General features: G+C 36.9%; 1 protein-coding gene across 2 annotated transcripts in view; it reads right to left on the bottom strand.

The window, feature by feature from the left end:
* Positions 1 to 24,088, bottom strand: part of CSMD1 (CUB and Sushi multiple domains 1) — a 1,163,917-nt gene that overhangs the window by 31,247 nt on the left and 1,108,582 nt on the right. For both annotated transcript variants that reach the window (XM_038176472.2, XM_038176473.2), the window contains exons 55-61: positions 18,251 to 18,439; positions 14,917 to 15,090; positions 12,930 to 13,112; positions 4,297 to 4,473; positions 2,396 to 2,575; positions 1,157 to 1,330; positions 85 to 258 (exon numbers count right to left, since the gene is read on the bottom strand). In XM_038176472.2, the coding sequence (XP_038032400.1) occupies positions 85 to 258; positions 1,157 to 1,330; positions 2,396 to 2,575; positions 4,297 to 4,473; positions 12,930 to 13,112; positions 14,917 to 15,090; positions 18,251 to 18,439 (1,251 nt within the window). The remainder of the gene's footprint in view (positions 1 to 84; positions 259 to 1,156; positions 1,331 to 2,395; positions 2,576 to 4,296; positions 4,474 to 12,929; positions 13,113 to 14,916; positions 15,091 to 18,250; positions 18,440 to 24,088) is intronic.

Here is a 24,088-nt window from a genome sequence, read left to right as displayed (position 1 = left end):
AAGGTAATTTTTAGGCTTATGATAGTGTAATACTTTATCAAGGACATTTTCAGTAGAATCAGCACAAGAAATGGTAGTTAATACCAATGCATGTTGGTTGTATTCCACTCCAAGTACCATCTGCTTGGCAGAATCTTCTTGAAGAGCCTATCAGAATAAAAGGGGGTCTGCACTGAAAGCTAACTTCAGATCTGTAGGTGAAACTCTTTCCATTGAGGCGTCCTTCTGCTGGGGTACCAGGATCACCACAAAACACCGCTAATATATAAAAAAGGAAAGAAAAAAAGAAAGTTATTACAACTGCATGTGCTTCATCTGATGCTCAGAATTATTCTCCATTGTTTTAGGTGCAAGTTGGGCATACAGAATATGAGTGCAAATGCTATGTTCATTTATCTGTAGGATTATAGCTCAAATAAATTATTGGCAGCTATTTAAAATTAATTGCCACTGTTATAGTTATTATAAGCATAAAATATAACCTGGAAAGATAGGCCTTTTAATTGAGACACTTTAAGGCTGATTATACTTGGATGACAAAGTAATTTCAAAGTAGACAATGTTAAATATATCCATTCACCCTCAAGTAAGATGGCTGGAAATTTTTGACCTAATGAAGTAAAGGGAAAAATGTTTTTCAGAGTCTTGACAAGACTTCAAGCAGTGGAGAAGTTGACAGGTTTAGAAGAAGCTGGAAAACAAATAGTGACAAGATATGAAGATATATACTTGCCTTAAAAAAGAAAAATGGATTAAGAAAACAGGGCAAGGATATGAGCTTAAGGGCTAGGAACCTTGTTTTCACCTGTTAATGGAAATAGAAACAGGGAACTAGAAAAGGAAAAGTGTAAGTTAAAATTTTAATCATGTTCACCACAAGTCAAATTCAGAACATTCAAAAAAATTATCCAAAAGGAAAATGGTGATGGGGCCAATTAGGTAATGAGATGGAGGTGACTTTTGGGAAAAGGAAGACCATGATCTTAAATGGGTACAAACAACCAATTTAATAATGAGCTATGCTTTTTGGAAGAAGGAAGAAGAATCTTGCAGTAGGCCATGGTGGTATAGCCAACTACCTTTTGAGCTGTAAGAAAAATAACTGTAGCCTCAGACAATTTGGTGAAGCCCTATACAATGTATCCTGAAAACTTACGCAAACACTGTGGGATGTCTCCCCGCCATATTCCTCGACCCTCGCAGGAGAGAATAGCTGTGTTAGATAGCTGATAGCCTTCTGCACAGCTGTAACTCACACTGGCACCCCAGCGATAATCAGATCCTTCCACTTTCCCATAGAGTACTGGTGGAGGGGGACCACAGGTGATAGCTGAATCAAAAAAAGAAGAGTTTTAATTTCAAGATTTTATAGCAGTTAGGAGAATGCAACATCATATTTTGTTATACTTTTGTAACTAAAAAAGTAAGTAAATCTATGCTGTTCAGACAAAAAAAAAAAAAAAAAAAAAGAAAAAAGAAAAAAAGATCTGTGTTTACAAAGCAGCCTGTAATAGACAGAAATGCAATTTAAATACAAAAATACTACCTCTAAGCTTCGGAAGTCACTGAACTGTTGCTGGAACTTTACCTAGTTCTGAGTCACTTCCCTACAAATTCATCGGTGATCATTGCTGGAAACAGGCTACTGAGCTAGGTATAATACTGTTAATATGTTAGTATAAATATTTGAATTTTATTTTAAATTAATTTTGCAACACTATTCAAAGCCCTTTATACAGGTCTGTTCATTTACTTGTTCCTTTTCTTCCTTCCTTTTCAGAAGACATGGACATTGGCTTTGTTCATAATTATGTGCGAAAGATTCTTTAGAACTACTCTGATGTTATCCAGCTTCTGAAAGTGTGCACAAAATGATGCAACCTGAAATGATCAGGTTTATATTTATACATCAGTTCTTTCAACAAAGAGCACATTCACTCAGCTGGTGATTTCTACAACAGAAAGTATGGTCTGACAACCACACAGGCCAAAATTTAATTATAGACACTTTAAAGTGCTAGTGGATGTGGTAGCAATCTAGGTCCTTTATAAGCAGCAGACGCCCTGGGCGTGAAGACGGATACTTCATTCCTATTTTTTTCAGCTGACCACTCCAATAATCTTCACTGCAGATTTATATGGTTCTACTGTCGTCATTAGTGTCAGTATTTTAACTAATTTTGTACCATGACATATATACTACATAAACACAAATGTTACACAAATATGTATTTTTATGTTTTAGTTGCATGTTTCATCATCCCAGAGAAGCTTTGACAATTTATTTATAAAATGTAGGTATATGTTTATATACAAATATAGATTTATTTGTTTACTAGTGAATTTCATATATAATATCAAAATAGCATTTGCAAATTATTTTTCAAATGCACACCTTTGCAAATTGGTTTACTCTGGTTCCAAGTGCTGTCCTTTATACAACGCAGGGTAGATGAACCAGAAGGCTCCATCAAATATCCTGGATTACATTGATAGCTGACTGTCTTATTAAAGGTGAAATCATTTCCAAACTGGATGCCATTTGCTAATGCACCTGGATCTCCACAGCTGATCACTAGCAAGAAAAAGAAAAAAAAAAGTGTGTTTTTTTTTTTTAAAGAAACAAATAATGAAACATTGAACTGTGTATAGCTAATGTTCCTTTTATAGTGCACAAACCAAAAACAATTTTGAAAAATATATTTTGAACAAAATCAAAAACTTAATAACTTTTCTAGTTAAGAATGTGTATTTGAGGTTTGCAATATAATAAGGCAAATGTGATGCTACAATACAATAAATTTACTAAATTTTAGAATCACGGAATGGTTTGGGTTGGAAGGAACTTCACCTATCATCTAATTCCAACCCCCCTGCCATGGGCAGGGATGCAACCCACTAGACTAGGTTGCTCAAAGGCCCATCCAACCTGGTCTTGAACACTTCCAGGCACGGAGCATCCACAGCTTCTTTGGGAAACCTATTCCAGTGCCTCACCACCCTCAGAGTAAAGAATTTCTTCTTAACATCTAATCTAAATCTCCCCTGTTTTAGTTTAAAGCCACTTTTCCTTGTCCTATCTCTACACTCCCTGACAAAGAGTCCCTCCACAGCTTTTCTGTACCCTTTTGGCTCTGGAGGCTGCTATAAGGTCTCACTGGAGCCTTCTCTTCTCCAGGCTGAACAACCACAGCTCCCTCAGACTGGTGTCACAGGTGAGGTGCTCCAGCCTCTTGATCATTTCATGGCTCTCCTCTGGGGCCACAGGTTATTTATCTGACATTACTTCTATCGAGGAATGAGATTAGGTTGGTTTTCTAACATGTTGTTTATATTGTCACCCTTCCACACTTTAGAGTAACTTCCTCTCAGGGTCATGAGTGATCAATAGCCTTTGCCACCCCTTTTCCCCCATCCCAGGGTGTCTGTGCTTAAGGCCAGCTCTGTTAATCTGCTGACATGTAACCTGGGAACAGAGTGCAGTGGAAAGAGCTGAGAGCTGTGAGAAGCTTAGTCCACGGCCTCCCACTTTGTCTGGTAGCTGCACTTAAAGCCTCACCTTTGGTCTTTGAGCCACATTGCAGTTATGCCTATGCCTGGCCACGTACCCCACTGACTAGACTATCAGCTTGCTCTGGGACCTGCCTTTCCACATGCTGACTTGCCTGGGGATCAGTGAATCATGCTTGACCCAGGTTACTGTCACTGGACCTGCTCTGCCTTTCTTGCTTGGTACTGTGGGTCTGGCCTCATCAGCAAGGTCACTGCACTTGCTGGCCTTGCTGCCCTCCTCTGCTCTGGTGGAGTAGCTGAAACTCACTGCTCCCTAACCCCTTAGCAGGATGAGTATCAGCCAGATCTGGCTTAAATGGCTCACAGTATAAACTGGTGCAGCAATGTAGCCAACTAGATAAAATCTGATTTAAACATACCTGTGCACATAAGCCACAAAAAACAAACAAACAAACAAACAAACAAACAAACAAAAAACTCTAGACAAACACTTATTCTTAGGAAAAATGTCATATTTTTAATTCACAAAGCATTCATAAGATAAACAACTACAGAAAAGTTACCTATGTATCCATCTTAAAAAGATATTTCTGGCAAAATATAGCATATATTAAGATTGAAATGTACCTTTAAGCACATAAAATATTTATGTATCACAAGACAGAGGAATGGGGAAAATATGGTGTGTTTTTTTTTTTTCAATCTAGCAAAATAATAATTTTCAGAAGCAGGCTGGAAATCTGAGCACTTCAAAGCTTTAGAAGAAGAAAGTTTATTTCTGACCTGTGCAGTCTGGAGCAGTGCCAGTCCACGTCCCATTAGCAGTACAATGTCGAGTAGTTAGCCCTGAAGTTTTATAACCTTCCCAGCAGGCATAAATGACTGAGCTGGAGAATAATATTCCATCACTGTATATTATCATACCATTGGCTGGAGTGCCAGGGTTGCCACAAGATACAGCTGTGAAAAAGGTTAAAAAAAGTAAATATTTCCATGACTGTTGACTAGCTGGAAAAAAAAATGTCAATTTTTAAACAGCCTTCCTTTTTAAAAAAATGTTCTAGCAAATATTACTAAGAAAATGGTTAATGGGTGCAATTCTTTATTAATATCCTGACAGACCTCTGCCTCTGATTTGCTCATAGGCACATTTTTCTATTCCCTTCCTATCTTCTGGTATCTCATCTTTCAAGTGTAAAATAATATATAGAATCACTTCTTTCTTGAATCAAGAAAAGAACAGATGTTCAGTATTGGTATCAATATCAATATCTATTGAGCACCTGTAGCTCTACATTAAGACAATGATGATGTTTCAGCTTCATATATCTGAGATTTAGAAAGTGGTTTACTTTTATTAAGGTGTTGTTTTTTTGCCAGCAGACCAGACAATCATGGGAGAAGAATTTGTTTCTTTGTTTGCTTGCTTGCTTGCTTGTTTAATTATTTTTCCTAACATTTCTGTAAGGCATCTTTATTTGACCATCTCTGCAGAGAAGACACTGGCAAAAGTATCATAAAATTCCAGTTCTGGGCAGACATTGCTCCTCTTCATACGAATAAAATAAAAATAGCATGAGGTTAAGTGATTAGCAGTGTTAATCAAGAGTTTGGGAGAGATAAATCAAACTCTTTCATTCAGTCTTCCATGAAGCTTGAATTGGTTCGTGAGACTGAAAGAACATACTTAAGATGACTCTTCCAGAGGTTTCAAGAGCTGGCAAGAGTTTCTTCTCTTCCTACAACATGTGCATGCGTGCACACACACACACACACACACACAGTCTCTAAAGGTGTTAAATGTTCAGTCTAACCTAATGATATAATCAAATATAAGATTAAATTTAACGGCTTGGAATAAAGTCGTGGGATAAATCTGGCTAACAGCCAAATGCCCACCCAGCTGCTCATGCACTCCCCATCCTCAGAGGGAAGGATGTCAAAGCTCATGGGTCAGGAAAAAGACAGAGGAATTGCTTACCAATTACCATGGTGGGCCTAACAGACTCAACTTGGAGGACATTAATATAAAACATTGCTAATTGAAATTGATTTGGACAGAGACAAATGCACAAATATTACAACAACAATTTTCCTCCCCTCTTTCACAAAATTAACTTCACTTTTTTATTGCAGGCTTCTCTAACAACCTGCCAAGAGGTGTTCGGAGGTGGTAGGGCTACATTTACTACACAGCAGTATGGTGTAGAAACTGTTGCTCCTTCTTTCTTATTGAACTGGAGGAATTCCAGTCAGAAATTTGTCAGGAATCTGACAAAACAAATTAGAGACCATTTGCAGATACTGGTCAAGGTAAAACACTGACCTGCATTAGGAAAACTTGGATGCATTCATGAAAACCAAATGTATTTATGGAATTTACACAAGGACAATGAGTCTTCAGATGCTTAATATTTGACAAAACAAGAATTTGCAGAATATTAACTATAAAATAATCCTTACAATATACACATAATATTTATTGCTTTTCCTCATATTTGCTTAATTCAGTTTATCACACTCTGAGAGCAATCAAGTCTTCCCATTTGTGCTCATAACAGAATCACAGAATCACAGATTCACAGAATGGTTTATGTTGGAAAGGAGCTTTGGAGTTCGTCTCATCCAACCACCTTGCTCAAGCAGGGCCATCTGAAGCCAAAAAGGAAGACTCCATAACCTCTCTGGGCAAACTGTGCCAGCATTTAGTCACCCCTAGTCACCCTTAGTAACAGTGAAAAAGTGTTTCCTTGTGTTCAGATGGGAGTTCCTGTGTTTCAGTTTGCACCCATTGCCTTTGGGCATCACAGTAAAGAGCCTGGCTCCAAACTCCATGCACTCGGTCTTCGTGTATTTATATACACTGATATGATCTCCCCTGAGCTTTCTCTTTTCCATGCTAAACAGTCCCAACTCTTTCAGCTTCTCTTCATAGAAGTACTCCAGTCCTTTAATAATCTCTGTGGCCCTTATTGGACTCTTTCAAGTATGTCCATGTCTCTCTTTAATAGGGGAGCCTGAATACTGGACACAGCATTCCAGGTGTGGCCTCACCTGAGTAGAGGATCACCTCTTGTGACCTGCTGGGGATACTTTCCATAATGAAGCCAAGATTATCATTATCGTTCTTTGCAGCAAGGCCATATTGTTGGCTCATGTTCAGATTGGTGTCAACCATGATTCCCAGGTCCTTTTCTGCAAAACTGCTTTCCAACTGGGTGGCCTCCAGAACAACAGTTATAATTTAATAGTTTTAGATTACAGGATTCTGTTAAACATAATTTGCCAAAAAAAAAATATCACAGAATCACGGAATCACAGAATTTCTAGGTTGGAAGAGACCTCAAGATCATCAAGTCCAACCTCTGACCTAACACTAACAGTCCCCACTAAACCATATCCCTAAGCTCTACATCTAAACGCCTTTTAAAGACTTCCAGGGATGGTGACTCCACCACTTCCCTGGGCAGCCTGTTCCAATGTCTAACAACCCTCTCAGTAAAGTTCTTCCTAAGATCCAACCTAAAACTCCCCTGGCACAACTTAAGCCCATTCCCCCTCGTCCTGTCACCAGGCACGTGGGAGAACAGACCAACCCCCACCTCACTACAGCCTCCTTTAAGGTACCTATAGAGAGTGATAAGGTCATCCCTGAGCCTCCTCTTCTCCAGGCTGAACAAGCCCAGCTCACTCAGCCGCTCCTTGTAGGACTTGTTCTCCAGGCCCCTCACCAGCTTGGTTGCTCTTCTCTGGACCCGCTCAAGCACCTCGATGTCCTTCTTGTAGCAAGGGGCCCAAAACTGAACACAGTACTCGAGGTGCGGCCTCACCAGAGCCGAGTACAGGGGGACGATCACTTCCCTAGCCCTGCTGGTCACACTGTTTCTTATGCAAGCCAGGATGCTGTTGGCCTTGTTGGCCACCTGAGCACACTGCTGGCTCATATTCAGCCGACTATCAACCATCACTCCCAGGTCCTTCTCTGCCTGGCAGCTCTCCAACCACTCATCTCCCAGCCTGTAGCTCTGCTTGGGGTTATTGCGCCCCAGGTGGAGGACTCGGCACATGGCCTTGTTAAACTTCATGCAGTTGACCTCAGCCCATCGGTTCAGCCTATCCAGATCCCCCTGCAGAGCCTTCCTACCCTCAAGCAGATCGACACATGCACCTAACTTGGTGTCATCTGCAAACTTATTGAGGGTGCACTCAATGCCCTCGTCCAGATCATTGATGAAGATATTAAAGAGGACTGGCCCCGGCACCGAGCCCTGGGGAATGCCACTAGTGACCGGCCTCCAACTGGACCTGACTCCATTTACCACGAGTCTTTGGGTCCGGCCATCCAGACAGTTTCCGACCCAACGAAGTGTGCGCCAGTCCAAGCCAAGAGCAGCCAGTTTCTTGAGGAGAATGCTGTGGGTAACGATGTCAAAAGCCTTGCTGAAGTCAAGGTAGACCACATCCACAGCCTTTCCGTCATCCACCCAGTGTGTCACTTTGTCATAGAAGAAGATCAGGTTCGTCAAGCAGGACCTGCCTTTCATAAACCCGTGCTGACTGGGCCTGATCACCTGCTTGCCCTGCAAGTGCTGCGTGATGACTCTCAAGATAATGAAGACTATTACTGATGTCTGCAATCATTCATAAATGTCTTTTTTTTTTTTTTTTTTAAATGAGGCTTTATTCACTTTTCACAGTTAAAAGTTTGAAGAGAATAATTCAGTAGGATGGAATTTGAAACTTCTGTCATGAGTGGAAGTAATAGCAGGAAGCATAAAGTGAACTATGTTGGTGGTGATACACAATTGTCAATATGGAATGATCAAAGAAAGTGTGCACAGCTTTTAAACCTTAAGTTTTAAAACACTCTAACTCCTTCAGGAAACTGGCATAGTTTTTGTTATCTTCGTTTCCATGAACTATGCTCTCTTTATATTCACCAATGAATGTACCTGTACATAGAAAATAGCCTTAGATACATTTAACTTTGATTTTGTGATCATGGTATTGTTCAACCATACCAACAGGAGCATGCAATCACTAACCTATCATAACTAAGCTTATACAAATCCTTCTAAGAAGTTTCATAACAGAAAGAACACTTTAACTTCCACTGTTTTATTATTGTTACTATTGCTGTTACTGTAAAATCATGATTTTAAAATGACATGGAAGGTCTACCAAGTTAAAATTATTATTATGGCCTTCAGATAGGAGTAAAAAGGAAGATGTGTATTTCTCATAATTACTTCAACTTCATCATTTTGCTGGCTAGACAGAAATACAATACCAGACTCCCTGCTTTTCTCTGCTGTAGGACTGTTACAGTTGTCTCTATACGGTCCTAGTTGCTTTGTAGGCATCCCAGTCTGCTCTTAAATCATCTGTACTTTTGGTACAGACAAAACTTTAAAGATTTGTCTTTAGATTTGCTTTGAATTACGAAGGCACTCAGTAATCACACAATGTGATACAACTGTATTCTAGCTATACAGTATTTACTACAGATTTGGCTGACCTAATTCTGAACTCAAAAGGGTTGTGTGAAGTACTCTGTAAAGACTATGTATACACTGACCTGTAACTGCTCACTGCAAACTTTACTGCAGCAATGTTTTAAATTACTTTTGCTTTTGTTATTAGAGAACCACAACTCCTATGATCTCTACTGAACAAGATATATTGAGCAATAGTCTCCTATAACCCACTAAAACCTCAGCCAAGAAAATAAAAATAGAATATACACTGGATTTTTTTAGCTGAAATATGCTTCATAACAGATAATCAAAACAGAAGCAGACACAAGTGTTTTACACGTGGGTAACTGACCACCAATATGTAATGTATAACATAAATTTCCTTAGGAGTCTAAAATAAGTTGATTGCAAATTGTTGTTAAATGACATGGATACAACTGGCACCCCAAATATTAAAGTAAAATGTAAGGAAAAGAGATAAACTTAAATGAAAAATATAGATACTGGTGTTTATCCATTATTCACAGCTTTAGGTTACCTCCTCGGATAAGGAATCCCAATGTGATAGTCAAAGATCCTGTCTCTTTCTGGACATAAGTGAAATCAGTCCACAGACAGAACCCTGATATGATGAATCCCAAAAGGATAAGACAGCCCTTTTTTTTGCAAATTGTCATCCCAAAGCCTGAAGACAGTAGAGATTACTAACAGAAATGCCATGTTTTTTGTTGATTTCACTGCCAGCTGCTACTTCATTTCTACGATTCTATGTTTAGTTCTTTGATTTTAGTTCCATTTGTGCAGATCTTCTTGGTTCTGTACAGGTTCTTTCTTGATTCTGTACAGGCATGACATTCAGTAAAGGCAATATAATAATAATGGCAATGCCAGAACTGGCATGGAGCCAGGGTTATCAATTCTGATGTAACTTTCAGCAAATGGTAATTTTAGTAGTTCCCTTCCTTCCTTCTTCTTTTCTGCCTATGGGATAATATGCATTGACAGGAAACCTTGTAAATATTCTTGGGTTTTATACGCATTTTGGGGTCTGTAGTGATGTATATCAATTTATTTAGCACGTGCCAAATCATAGAATCATAGAATATCCCAAGTTGGAAGGGACCCATAAAGATCATCAAGCCCAACTCCTGGCACTGCACAGGTCTGCCCAAAAGTTTAGACCATGTGACTAAGTGCGCAGTCCAATCGCTTTTTAAATTCAGACAGGCTTGGTGCAGTGACTACATGCTTGGGGAGCCTCTTCCAGTGTGCAACTACCCTCTTGGTGAAGAACCTCTTCCTGATGTCCAGCCTAAACTTCCTCTACCTCAGCTTAACACCATTCCTGCAGGTCCTATCACTGCTGTTTACAGAGAATAGGTCACCTGCCTCTCCACTCCCCCTTGCAAGGAAGTTACAGACCGTGATGAGGTCCCCCCTCAGCCTCCTCTTCTCCAGGCTGAACAGGCCCAGTGCCCTCAGCCGCTCCTCATACATCTTCCCCTCTAGGCCCTTCACCATCTTTGTCGCCCTCCTCTGGACACCCTCCAACAGTTTAGTGTCCTTCTTGTACTGTGGTACCCACAGTACTAGACTGCACACAGTACTTGAGGTGAGGCCGCACCAGCGCAGAGTAGAGCGGGACAATTACCTCCCTCAACCGACTAGTGATGCTGTGCTTGATACATCCCAGGATACGGTTGGCCTTCCTGGCTGCCAGGGCACACTGCTGGCTCATATTCAACTTGCTGTTAACCACAACCCCCAGATCCCTCCCAGCATCTTGTCACCCAGTCTGTATGTATAGGCAGGGTTGCCCCATCCCAGGTGCAGGACCCGGCACTTGCTTTTGTTAAACTTCATGCGGTTGGCGATCGCCCAGCTCTCCAACCTGTCCAGGTCTCTCTGCAAGGCCTTTCCACCCTCATCAAAGTCCACAACTCCTCCAAATTTGGTGTCGTTGGCAAATTTGCTCAGAACACCTTCTAGTCCTATATCCAAATAATTTATAAAGACATTGAAGAGGACTGGCCCTAAAATGGAGCCTTGAGGGACTCCACTAGTGACCAGCCAATGGGGCCAGCCAGATGTGGCCCCATTTACCACAACACTTTGAGCCTTGTTCGTCAGCCAATTGCTCACCCATAGTATGATGTTTCTGTTAAATTGTATGCTGGACATTTTGTCCAGTAGGATCCTATGGGAAACTATGTCAAAAGCTTTGCTGAAGTCCAAAAAGATCACAACAGCTGTTTTTCTTTGATTGACTAGAAGGTTGATCTTATCATAAAAGGCAGGACCTTTGTTAGGCAGGACCTACCCCTCATGAACCCATGTTGTCTGGGACCAATGATTGCATTGTCCCCCAAGTGCACTTCAGTAACTTCAAGAATCATCTTCTCCATAATTTCACCAGGCACTGATGTGAGACTGACCGGCCTGTAATTGCTAGGGTCTTCTTTCTTACCCCTCTTGAAAATTGGCACACAATCACTCAAACAATCACAGATTCAAAGAAAAGGATTAACACACTAAGATCTTATCCAATGTGTGACTTCCTGACGGGTGGAAAAAATCTCAACTGTGTTTATTGGCAAGCTGAGATAAAGCCAGTTATAAACTCAGAGGGTTTGGAAACCCCCATCTTGTTACTGTGGCATGCATTACACACAGAGTGTACAGCCTAAGAGATGGTCTCCTCCTAATCTCTTTGTTACTTATACTAAACAATCCAAGCAGAAGAGAAAAATGGAAAGAAAGGTTTCTTTTTTTTTTTTTTTTTTCTTAATGGAAACATAATGTTGAAGAAAAAGAAAAAAAAAAGAAACAAAAACAGCAGCATTTCACACAACACTGATTGTCACTGCTTGCTGCCATACTTAATATCTTCATGCAGGGACAGAAGAAAGGACATTGAACAACTTATATTTTCTACTGTAAATATTGATCCTGTACACACTGACATTTCAAAATAGCTGTGGTGATATCTACACTGACAGAGAACCAGTCTGTGCTGAAGGATACTGAAAAAAAAACATTGTTACATGAGGAGACTGTGATAAAATTCCTAAGCAAAAATCATCATGAATTTGTTAAAGATATTTTATCCTATCTGCCAGTTGATAATTTAGTATAGCAGACAAGATAGTACAGAATCCATCAACTCCAATGTATTAGATAAACTAACTTTTCAAGCATTCTTGGAAAGGAAGAAGTCATTTTAAAACTTTAGTCTTCCATTACTGGTTTTCAATTGTGACAGTGCATATAAAGAATAAAAGTTTTTTATTATATATTTTTAAATTTTATTCTTAACTGTGTTTTCCAGAAATATTCTTTGTTGCTTTTATTCTGAAATAGCTAGCATAAAAACAATCTCTTTCATAAAAATTGTCTAATTTATGTAGAGAAATATTTGTTTATTTGTACTTAGTTAAGAAAACAACATTATTTTTTCATTTGTTCAGTCCTTGATGTATAGACACTACACAGAAAGATAATATGAAAATACTGTATTGCTAGAAGATGGATGACAGATTTACTTATCACTCCATTTTCATATTTTCAATCAGTACCATTTAATTTTACTTTTAACTTAGATATCTATTCTCTATTTCCAGTCTCATTATTTGTTTATTGAATTATTTTCTCAAGGATTTTTTTAATAAAAAATATACACTCCAAAAATAAAAATATACTTATATATTTTTATATATTTATATATAAATATATTTATAAATATACACTCCAATATACACTTAGTTTGGACTTAGGTTTTTAAACAAAGCATTAAATGCTTGCAAATTGTATCAAATTTCTGCAGAGAAATTTGAAAGCATATTTTTCATCATATAATTTTCTTTCTAATTAAATAATAAAATTTCATTATTAAGGTTATTCAGTGGTGTCATAAATGCCAATGGTGTCATCAATACCTACCTTCACACACAGGCTGTATACCTGACCAAGAACTATTAAGCAGGCATGTTCGTTCTGCAGATCCTCTCAGCTGATAACCCATTTCACAGGAGAAACGTAGCAGACTTTTTATTTTGAACTCATCCCCTAGTCTAGACCCATGAGCTGGTATTCCTGGATCATCACAATAGCCAGGATTATTTCCTATAAAAAACAACACAGAAGAATTAGTGGTACAGAAGTTATACACAACTATTCTCTGTTGTGGTAGTGGTACTGTACTCTCTTGTGAATAGTACTACTAACTGGATTGTTTCTATTACAGTCAATAACTTTTCTTCCAGGTGTCATAATACCAAAGATGAAAATGGCATGTATTTTTAACCTACTTCTTATCTCAGACGTAAACAGACCTAAACATAGAATTTGATATAAATGAGATAGAAAAGATAATTTACACAGGAATACCTACAGAATCCCCTTGTTTACAAGAGGGTGTCAGACCAAAATCAAACTTAGAAAATTAAATTCTGCATCAGTAACAATGTTTTAGTTGCACTAGATATGTTTTTGTTTCTGATGGGATGATGACAGTACTCTTTCATGGTTAAAAAATCTATATTTTTATAATACAGACACAAGTCTATAAAAAGTCTCTAAAAATATTATCATACTGAGGACTGTTATCTGAAGAGTCTCAATTGCTACAGATTAGAATTTCTTTCCACCAGAATAAGAATCTCCCTCATGGTAAGAAATGTTGGGTAATAGCACCAGAGGGTTCTGACATTTAAAATTTTAAAGTCTTGATGAAATCTCAGATCTGGCAACTTTTACTGGATGAAAAGGTGACTGACATAAACCTGAGCTTAAGATAAACAAGAAAAGTCCAATTCTGTGTGGAAATTATCCATATGACTGTCCTGCAGAGATTTCTTTCAGGTTTAGGCATAAAGACCAAGAGAGCAATGAGCCCTAGAGCTGTGAGAAGACTCTAATTAAACGTTCTTCTTTAAGCAATAGAGAGCAGAAAGGATATGTGAGTGATTTAAATTTGCTTCCTTTCCACAGTGCTTCAAATTCTGTTCTGCGTCTTTACAAGAGTCAGTTTGTGAATGGACTGTTGTCCAAGAACTCTAAATAAGAGTACAAAATTTAAATATCTTACACCTATTTGAATTAATGAATAATGGTCAAATCTGAATTGAACCACACTGAATCAGGTGGGCTTAAGGGAAGATATAAAAAGATTTTATAATGAGCAATAATGGAACAATTTTCTCATTAGACAATTTTCTTCCACAACTTTACAGGTAATTGCTTTCTTGTATTCTGTAGTGTATAGGCTTGTTTCTGTTATAAAACTTATTACTATGCGGTGGATGTACTTAGTAGCCAATCCTCATCTGAACTCTTGACTTCAACTAAAACATGCAATGTTTTATGGCTCCTTTGAAATTTGCATAGTTAGTCTGGGGGGGAATAAACTGTTCATGAACTTCCTGGCAGCACTAAAAACACTGCAGAGATTTATGATATTTACACATTGCCATACTAATAAAGAACGGCAAGTTTTTCACTTTTCCTGTAAGCGCAAAAACGAACATAAGGAAGTTTACCAGCCAGTACATTTGCCGTGGTGTTTTTTAATCAACATTTTTATATGTAACAATATATATTTACACAATAGTGAATAAATGCATACATATAAAGAACAACTCAGTTTTAAACAGTGTTTTGTCCATCTACTTACTGCAGCATCCAATTGTATCATCTAACTAAAGAGCAAAGGTACTACAGTAATGAGAAAGAGAATTGGAGCAAATTTTTTCAAATATTTCGATAAATGGTTATAATTTATCTGAGTGGCTTTTGGTGAAATTAAAAGATAACTGGAAAAACAAACTAACAAACAAACAAAAAACCCACACCACAAATATCTAACTCCAGTTAAAATTGCTTGAGAATACCCTTATTCATGTAATTACAAGGTGGTTTGTACAACTACCTGAACAGTGAGGGAGAGTCCCACTCCAGTGGCTATCTTCTTGGCACTCCCTTGTAGAATTTCCTATGAGCCTTCGACCCGCTGTGCAAGAATAGTGAATTATGGAGCCATATGTAAATTTATCTCCTGAAAGAACTGCATTGGCAGGTACCCCAGGATGTCCACAAGAAATGGCTGGCGGAGGAAAAGGCACAATATTGTAAGATATTTTTATGGCACAAAATAAGCATATTATAACCATTACGTATAAAGCCAGTGCACAAAATAAACTTATTTCTGGATTTCTGCTCTTTCATATTTTAAGTTTCACTGTCACTGTAGATCACTTACTTCATAATACTTGGTATAGAAATTATATGTAAAACTAACTACCCAGCTTTCCCTGGAGTTATACAGAACTCTCCTTCCTCATTCATTTCTATTCATTGTCCTCACCTACAAACTACACAGCTCTTTTCTGTTAAGGCTAGGAAACAAGAAACAAAAGTTTAATGTTTCAGTGTGCATCTTTATTACAGATATAGTAATGTTAAGTAGCTTTATCATACCTATGAAATAACTAGAGGCAGTTTAGGTAGTACAAATAAATAAAAATAATAATAATAATCTGTATTATTATTTGAGCAATGTGTTGCTCTAAAGTGAGCAAGAGGAAAATGAGTTACTCATCATTCTGGTAGATTATGAATCATATTTATGCTTAAGTTAATGTGTACATTTTGTTTGAGAAAAAAATCACCTCTACTGTTTTGGTATAGAATAACTTGCAAACAAGTAGTTCAGAACTGTTATATGAGGAAACATGGAAACATATGTCATTTTAAGGTGAGGCAGAAATAAAATTCTGAATGCTTTCTGTGTAAAGCTTAGGTCATGCAGTGGAGAGAGAAAAATCAAATATATGTTTTACATAACTGTAGTAGTCACTCAACTTAAACAGGCAACACTTAAGGAAGAGGTACTGAGCTTGAGAAGCCTTAAAAGTTACTTGAGTATATGACCTATGTGTCGAACATATTTTTAAAAGAAAGAAAAAAAAGACTTAATTATGAACAACTTCTGATGACTATTGTTTCTGATGTTCCTCAAAATTATTTGTGTTATAGTTGGTCCCATGATAATATCGAACTGACTGCAGAATGGATTTCTGCCAAAAGGATGGTCCTGACCACTTTTCTTCCACAGCTGTGTGTTTCTGCTGCTTTCCTTGAGCTGGCACAAGTATTCATGTGGCAAACGGTAACTAAATCAGGACACTGATCTGGCTGAACAGTACTCCCACAGAAATAATAACAATAATTAAAGTGTTTAGTTTTAGTTTTCAGCCAGATCAATTACTTTAATGAGCTTGCTGCGCTACCATGCAAATGTGAGTCCTGCCACAATTCTGAAGGAGCTGCAGTGGGGGAAAAGGAGAGGTTAATGGAAACATCAGAGTTTTTGGAGGAAAAATCATGTAGATAACCTTAATGTGTTCGTATAATTATTTGTAATGAGTAGCATAAAATTTTCCTAGCTTAAGAAGGAGAAAATAATCCATTTCTAAGCAATGGTGCTTGTGTACTGCCTTGCATGTAAAGGAGCAGTGCATTTCTCTTTTTCTACTTTTGAACATGAATTGTTCACAGTAAACATAGTGTCTACTCAGGGTCTGAAATTCATCTCGCCTGCCTCTCCAAGTATTGTATATTTTTCCCTATCCTAAAAACAATCTTAAACTTTAAAGAGATTGTCACTGATAACCTTTGAAAATTAAATCTCTTTTACAGTGCTTGAAAAGAGTCTGAGAGACTACATCTATGAAAAGGTAAACAGATTTTTCTAATAGAAAAAGACCTATTCATTTCACTGTGAGTTTATCTCAATGAAAGAATGTTAATTTTTTCCTGGAGATATTTGAGGTTCAGGTGGTGTTTCAGTCCATCAGCAGCAAATTAGCAGCAGCTGATCCAGTAAATGATTGAGGAATTTAGGCACCTCCCAGTCTTATTTGAAAGTTCCCAGGGTCTCAATCAGTAGTCCCCAGAGCAAGGTCAGGAACTTCTATTCTGAGCAGATGAACAGCTAGGGCTTTCCTGGAGCTCTCCCTGAAACCAGAAAGCCATGTAATTGCTTCCAAACTTTCAAAATGCTTCAAGTGGAAAGATGGGTAGCTATTATGGGTGATTTACATTCCCTATCTTCTTCTGCTCCTTCTGTAAAGATTGTCCTGTCCCCAGTCCTGGAAAGGATCCACTGGGCCAGGGTTTTACGAAGATAAGTGAGAAATATGCAAGCATCAATAAAACATTCTTGCCAAATGAAAAATCTTGCAAACCTATTTTGTATTTTTAATGTCATATATTGCTGAATTATTTCATTGCTGAAATGGGACCAAAATCAAGTTTTAGATTATAGCTCTTATTGACAGATACTGAAAGTGTAGATTTTTCTAAAAATCAAAACAAAACTGTTTCAGTCATGCAGGTATCAGTTACACGGTAGTAGGAGGGAAACAAGCACAAAACAGAAATAAATTCACTAGTCTCGTAATATTTATTGATCTGATTAGTATGTAGATACAAATTCATATAATAAATTGTTTAAAAGACAATCACATTTCTGTAAAGGAAAAATAAAGCCAGCTGATGGATTTGCAAATTAAATTTTATTTAATTTAATTTATTATTTCCTTTAATTGCATTATAATTCGCAATCCTGGTGTCAGAAAATTAATAGTGATCAGAGGAGAAAAATATCTCAGTGGAAAATGAAAACCAGCCAAGCTGTTGTTTTCTAGAGATCTGAAGCTCAATGAACTGATTACAGGAAACAATTGAAGATTTCCACCCTCAGGAAAAAGTGATAGAGGAAGTACGAAGTTAAGTTATGAAAAGACCCTCTTAAGCAAGATTTTCCTACACAGCTTTCCATACATTTGGTCTCACATGCCTACTACGATACAAGGTCTGAGAAAAAATATTTATCATAATTATTAATTGTTTTACACTATCTATCCTAAATATAACTTATGAATAATACCTTCAGATTTCCCTGTTTTTAAATATTATAAAAATACACCAAATTGGGCAAACAATCTTTGCTTTCTGACATTTGAAAAAATATTTCAATAATTCCCTCTGAAACCATTTTCACATCAACAATGAAAAGCTGCATGCCATCTTGCCTTAATGTTTTCTGACTGAGCTGTACAATTTGCAATATGTTGCTCATAAAATCCAGTTTTGTTCCTCAATACAACCACACACACACACTTTTTCGCCTAGTATGACTAAAAATCATGAACCAGAAGGTTAAGCCTAAATGAATAGTGTTAAAGTGAATGAATACTTACACAAACACTTTGGTAGTGATCTATCCCATAAACCATTAGCTTTACAGGTCAAAGCAGATGAGCCCAACAGATAGAAGCCCTTCTTGCAATGGTATGCCACACTTGTTCCATACTTGAAACTTTCAGGATAATTCTGCTGGCCATGCCGAATAGCATTTTCCACAAAACCAGGATCAGAACAGTTCACCACTGTAAGACAAGAAGTGTTCATCACCAATGCATATTAACAATGTCATAAATGATGTGATACAGTGACTTTGTTACTTCACTAGCAGCTCATGACTGTTATCCGTTTGATATCATCTGTGATTTTTATTTGACTTAAATATCAGATATGTTCTCAACTAATCAAGACTTTAGATCTTTTTTGCTTTGAAAATAGCATTCTAATCTTACTCCAGTTATTCTAACAGTCTTGGACACACAAGTGGTTGGAAGATAAAGGAGAAAATGGAGGATGTTTTTTTAAAATCTTTTTCTTCCTGGACCTCATTTGGTCTTACATGCAATTTTTATGTGAAGAAACCCAAATTAGAAGAAAACCAGTACATAGTTTAAACAACACTTTAACATTTTCTATTTGATTGTCCTGTAATAAGATAAATTGTTTCAGACATTAACAAGAATATTTTCTGCTATTAATGTATAGAATAGAAAAAGCATGGTGAAAAGTGAAATATTTGATAGTGGAGAAGGGGTAAGGATAAGTGCAAAAAAGCATTATGCTATTTTTCAGAATCAGTAAAAACTAAAAAAAAATGTAGTCATTTTGACATGACTGTTGAGTTTTTATGTAAGGTATATCTCCCCTCCATTCCCAATCCTTTATACCCTGAAGTTCAGATGATGGTTTGTTGGTGGAAGATTATGATTCTCTAAGTGTGAGAATATTAGTGTTATAAGTTACTACTCATCAAACAGTGACAGGAATCTACTTTTCATGTATACATGTACCATCTAATTTCAATTAAGTACACAGGAAAAAAATACAACAGGATAAGTCTAAAAAACATTAGGCATCATGATGTTGCATATAAAGCGCTTAACAAGGCATTATCTAGACTGATGAAGAGACATGGTTCATGGAAGAGATCTATTTTTTTCTGAAGGGTAATAAAGATAGTTAGTCTCCTAATTGAAACTGTTCTCATTCTACTTTATTCCAAATCCTATGAAATCGTTCACCAACAGAGTTGCATTTAGCTTATATTACAATCGATTTCCTTATATTTTATAATACCAACAGTTATTTACATTTGATATTATAACCCTTTAAATGTTGAAAAGAAATCAGATATGAAGAGATGACATAAATATTTGTTTACATTGGGAGTTCACTGACAAAAACGAACACTTTTGTATCCTTAACACTGACTTTTTTTCTGTCCCTTAAAACAGGCAAAAACACAAAGTCCTAAAATCTCAGTGTTCTTGGGAAGTTGCAAAAGACTGGGCTGTAGGAATCTATACCTCTGTACTTGCTACGTAGAACTCTGAAAATTCTTGTTTCTAGGGATCTCAAGGTTTAAGAGTATTATCAAGAGAAAATATTATTTTTACATTACACAAGAAATACATTTCATTCTTTTTTATTGCCTTTTTCTATCATTACTAATCATTGTCAACTAAGTCTAGTTCTGTCACAGACAATATACCTATCATTGTAAAACAAGGACACAAGAGGAAGTTTGTCAAGCCAACAGCCCACTCACATGATGCCCTGCCAAGATACTGAGCCAGATCTGCATGAGCTCATATGTCTACATTCACTTTACAATTCTTTGTTAGAGAAACTAGCACAGCTCCCAGAAGGAATGCACACTGCATTCCAATTAACCCTGTTTGTTAGGCAATTAGACATTGTGTAGGGCTATGTAGATGCTGCTGTAAAGCTTCTGCATTTGGAACTAACCTATATTCTCTGCATGGTTAAATTGCCTTGTACGTACATATCCCTGAACTAAATCTATAAATCTATCTATATGTAGATTCTACATATCAACATATTTATATGCTTTCCTTGACATTTCAATTTACATCTGTATGTGGATTCTTGTGAATGTGCTACTTAGTTCATATAAAACATTGGAGAACTTTCTAACAATTTAGTTGTAGACACATTTAAGTTTCTATGCCCAGGTCCCGTTTAGTTTAAAAATATGGGTAATGTGTTTAATTTCAAAGACAGAAGCAATTCTTTCCCAATCTATTCAGCTGAAATCATTGTTACAGGGTAATGCAGTTTTAATCCCCAACAATAACCCCATACCTGAGCCATCATATCACAGATTGATGTCTAAGGTTGTACAGGATATTTGTACTGTTGCAGAACTAAACTCAGGTCTCCTGAGACCTATGCTCATGCTCTAGTTTTGTGATGAGACTGCATACTGAGAAGTAACTACAGCAGAATAACACTTTCCTATTCTACTTATACCTATTCATTGGTTACTAGCAAGAACATACTTTTCTTTAAATAGTCTCCATACGGGTAAACACATATGGAACTTAATTGCCTTTTATGACCATAAAAATCCTCTGGAATAAAATAATTTAGAAGTGTTATTCCAAAGGTGGATTAGTATCAATTTATCAATCATATTTAAACTTGACTCTATTAGAAACCGTGTCTTGGTGCAACTAAAACTCCTGCCTGCACCCATACAGATCATTAGTACAGGCGCATGTTAAGTAGTCTGCATTTCATGTTATATCCACATCTGTGTTAACTCAATACTCTAACATTGGAAATTGGCCATATACATCTTAAACAAGTACATGGGCATTTACAGTGAGATTTGATCTATGCAAACATATAAGTATGGAAATTTACATGCAGATAACATAGCATAAGATTCATATTGTCTACCTAATTTCTTGTTATCTCAAAGTTTCTCACACATCTCTGCCTCTGTACTCCTTGTATTTAGTTTATTTTGTGTTGTTTGTTTGTTCGTTTTGTACATCCATGAAGTTTCTTGACATTTATGTTTTTTCAGGGGCTCTAGATGTAAAATACAAGAAGGTTATACTTCTAGTACCATGGCTTTGATTGTTGAGAAACAGTTAAAATAGAAGTTGAAACAGTGCTTGTGAAGTCATTAAAGTTTTAAAAGTTTCATATTCATTTTCAAATTCATTTTTGTTTCATTCATTTTCAGTCAGTTTGTTCCTATCTGAAAGCACAGAAACAAAAAGGTAGAGATGAATAAATCTCAAGAATGAAAATGGAATATTTATGGAGGAATTATATTATTCCTGGAATTACATGTGGTATTTACAAAAATTTCCTTAAGCATTGAAAAGCCACAGGAAAAAATGGTATTTAAATGCTTGCCCTTCACCTAACAATTTTTATCACGTGCTTGAAAATAAATGTTTGGATTTAAATGTACCCAACTTTTTCTTTTCCCCCAAATGACTCTTCTCCTGGTTTCATTTTGCTCAGGTAAGAAATTAAGACAACCATTGTTGTTTTCATTTTTAAATTTTACATAATTCACAAATCTACTTATAGGGGAGTAAGTACTTATTTTACTGCCTTAAAAAATAAAGAAAACAAAACAAACAAACAAATATTTGTTCTCTTTCCTTAAAACTAGACTTAAAAAAAGAAAAGAAAAAAAAAGATAAAATACTGACAATGGCTGAATAAGACCTTTGAAACAGAGATCTGAATTCATTCTCCTTTTTAGGAAGATGGATTCATAGAATCATATTATCATTGAACAACTTGGGTTGGAAGGGTCCTTAAAGATCATCTAGTTCCAACACCCCTGACTCTGGGCAATCTGTTCAAGTGCTTTACCATTCTCTCAGTGAAGGATTTCCTCCTAACATCTAATCTAAACCTACCTTCTTCTAGTTTAGAACTGTTCCCCCTTGTCCTATCACTATCTGAATAAAAAGTCACTCTCCATCTTTTTTATAAACCTCCTTTAAGTACTGAAGAGCTGCAATGAGGTATCCCTGAAGCCTTCTCCTCTCCAGGCTCAACATCCACAGCTCTCTCAGTCTTTCTTCACAGGGGAGGTGCTCCAGCACACTGATCATCTTTGTGGCCCTCCTCTGGAACTGCTCTAACTGCCCCCACATCTTTCTTGTGCTGGGGGTCCCAGACCTGGATGCCTGGATGCAGCACTCCAGGTGGGGCCTGAAAAGGGCATAGCAGAGGGGGACAATCACATCCGTCAACCTGCTTCCCACTCTGTTGATGCAACCCAGGATGCAGTTTGCCTTCTGGGCTGCAAATGCGCACAAACCTTTAAGGTGAACTCCCTTTTGGGAGTTAGGAGATCTCCAGGTTATTGGAAACTACTAATTCTTTAACCAGAATTGGTAAACCAGAATTTTAACCAGAAATACTAATTCTTTAACAACCTTTGGTAAGAGGTAAGCTGTTTAATTTAAAAATAAGCAGTGAAAGCTTACTGCACAGATAAAGATACTGTAAAAGTAAAAAGCAGAAAAATAAACAGTAAAATAGCATTTTATAATTTGTAAAAAAGACAGAACAAAAATGTTTTTTACAAATTTAAAAAAATGTTTTTCCCAGTGCAATTTAGTGATAATCATTTATATTGCACTCAATATATTGCACTCAAATATATACTGGTTCAGTTGAAACGGAACTTTTTAAAACTTTTTGACCAAATTCTTCCAATTGTAGTATCAGAATGTTATATTCAAATAGAACAAAAATCCAAAGAACATTGAAAAAGAAATCACACATGTTTTGAAGGTTTTGCACATTCATAGAGGAATGTAATTTTTCTCATTTTATTTTCCATCCTATGGATTACTCAAGTCTTTCCCCAGATTTTCCATATAATATATATTCAGAAGAGATGCCCCTTATATAACTTCTTGAAATTGAAACTTTGTTTTAATGGATAAGCCTGCCAAGTTAGCTTCTGTGAAGCCAGCAATAGAAATTAAGAAAAGAGACCATTATTTCATGATGATATGTTGCCCTAAAGCTACCCAAAAGCAATTCTTACTGGGTTATCTTTGAAACACAACAAGCAGAACAGAAAAACTTAATTTTCTGTACAGATCAGAAATATGGAGTGTTCAAGAAATACTGTTATAGTCCCAAAGAATCAATCTGTCTGTGTGATAGTGCTCATTCTTGTACCAGTAATAGTTGTTTAGCCAAGTCAGTGATAAATAAAATACAGCATAGTCACTGAATGTAAAACCTAATGCATGTGCATTGTGCAACAATATAGCTGCAAGAAGTTATACCTGAATACACAAACTCTGATAAAGTGATTATGTAAAAGAATACTATCCCTTGAACTAAAAAAATAACCTTATTTTTGCTTTGGGTATCATTTAACACCATCTAAAGATTTTTAAATATGTATACATGAGAGTGGTGTGGCTAACAAGGGCTGCAGTAAGGAGTACTTTAGAAAAGAATTTGAGTTGGCTGGCATACAGAACTAAGGCAGTAGTTTCCCTGATTGCCTTTCACCCTGAGGACTCAGTTGTAAATCACGGTGAGAGTAGGAGATTGCTTTCTCTCAATGACAGCTGTCAAGGGTTACATGGGAAATGAATTCTGGCACTCTCAATTTAGTCTGTTGAGAAAAGCTGGAGAATGCTTTAAGTCTGCCCTGATGACTTCAGAACCTCACACTGAGTAGATTCAAACCCTTGAGGACAAAGAAGTGAAAAGAATTTGTCAGAGTCCCTTAGGCAGTTTTCTGTTAAAAAGTTGAATGATCATCAAAACGTACATCGTTCACAGTATTTCATTTCTTTTTCTCTGACTTTCTCACCATTTTTTTCCTTGACAGAAACAATGTTAAGTTTCTTTTTTAAACTTTGATA

Source organism: Anas platyrhynchos, chromosome 3 (genome assembly GCF_047663525.1).
Source record: "Anas platyrhynchos isolate ZD024472 breed Pekin duck chromosome 3, IASCAAS_PekinDuck_T2T, whole genome shotgun sequence".
Taxonomy (NCBI): domain Eukaryota; kingdom Metazoa; phylum Chordata; class Aves; order Anseriformes; family Anatidae; genus Anas; species Anas platyrhynchos.
Note: the sequence above shows the minus strand (reverse complement) of the source record. Positions and strands in the feature narration are given on the sequence as shown.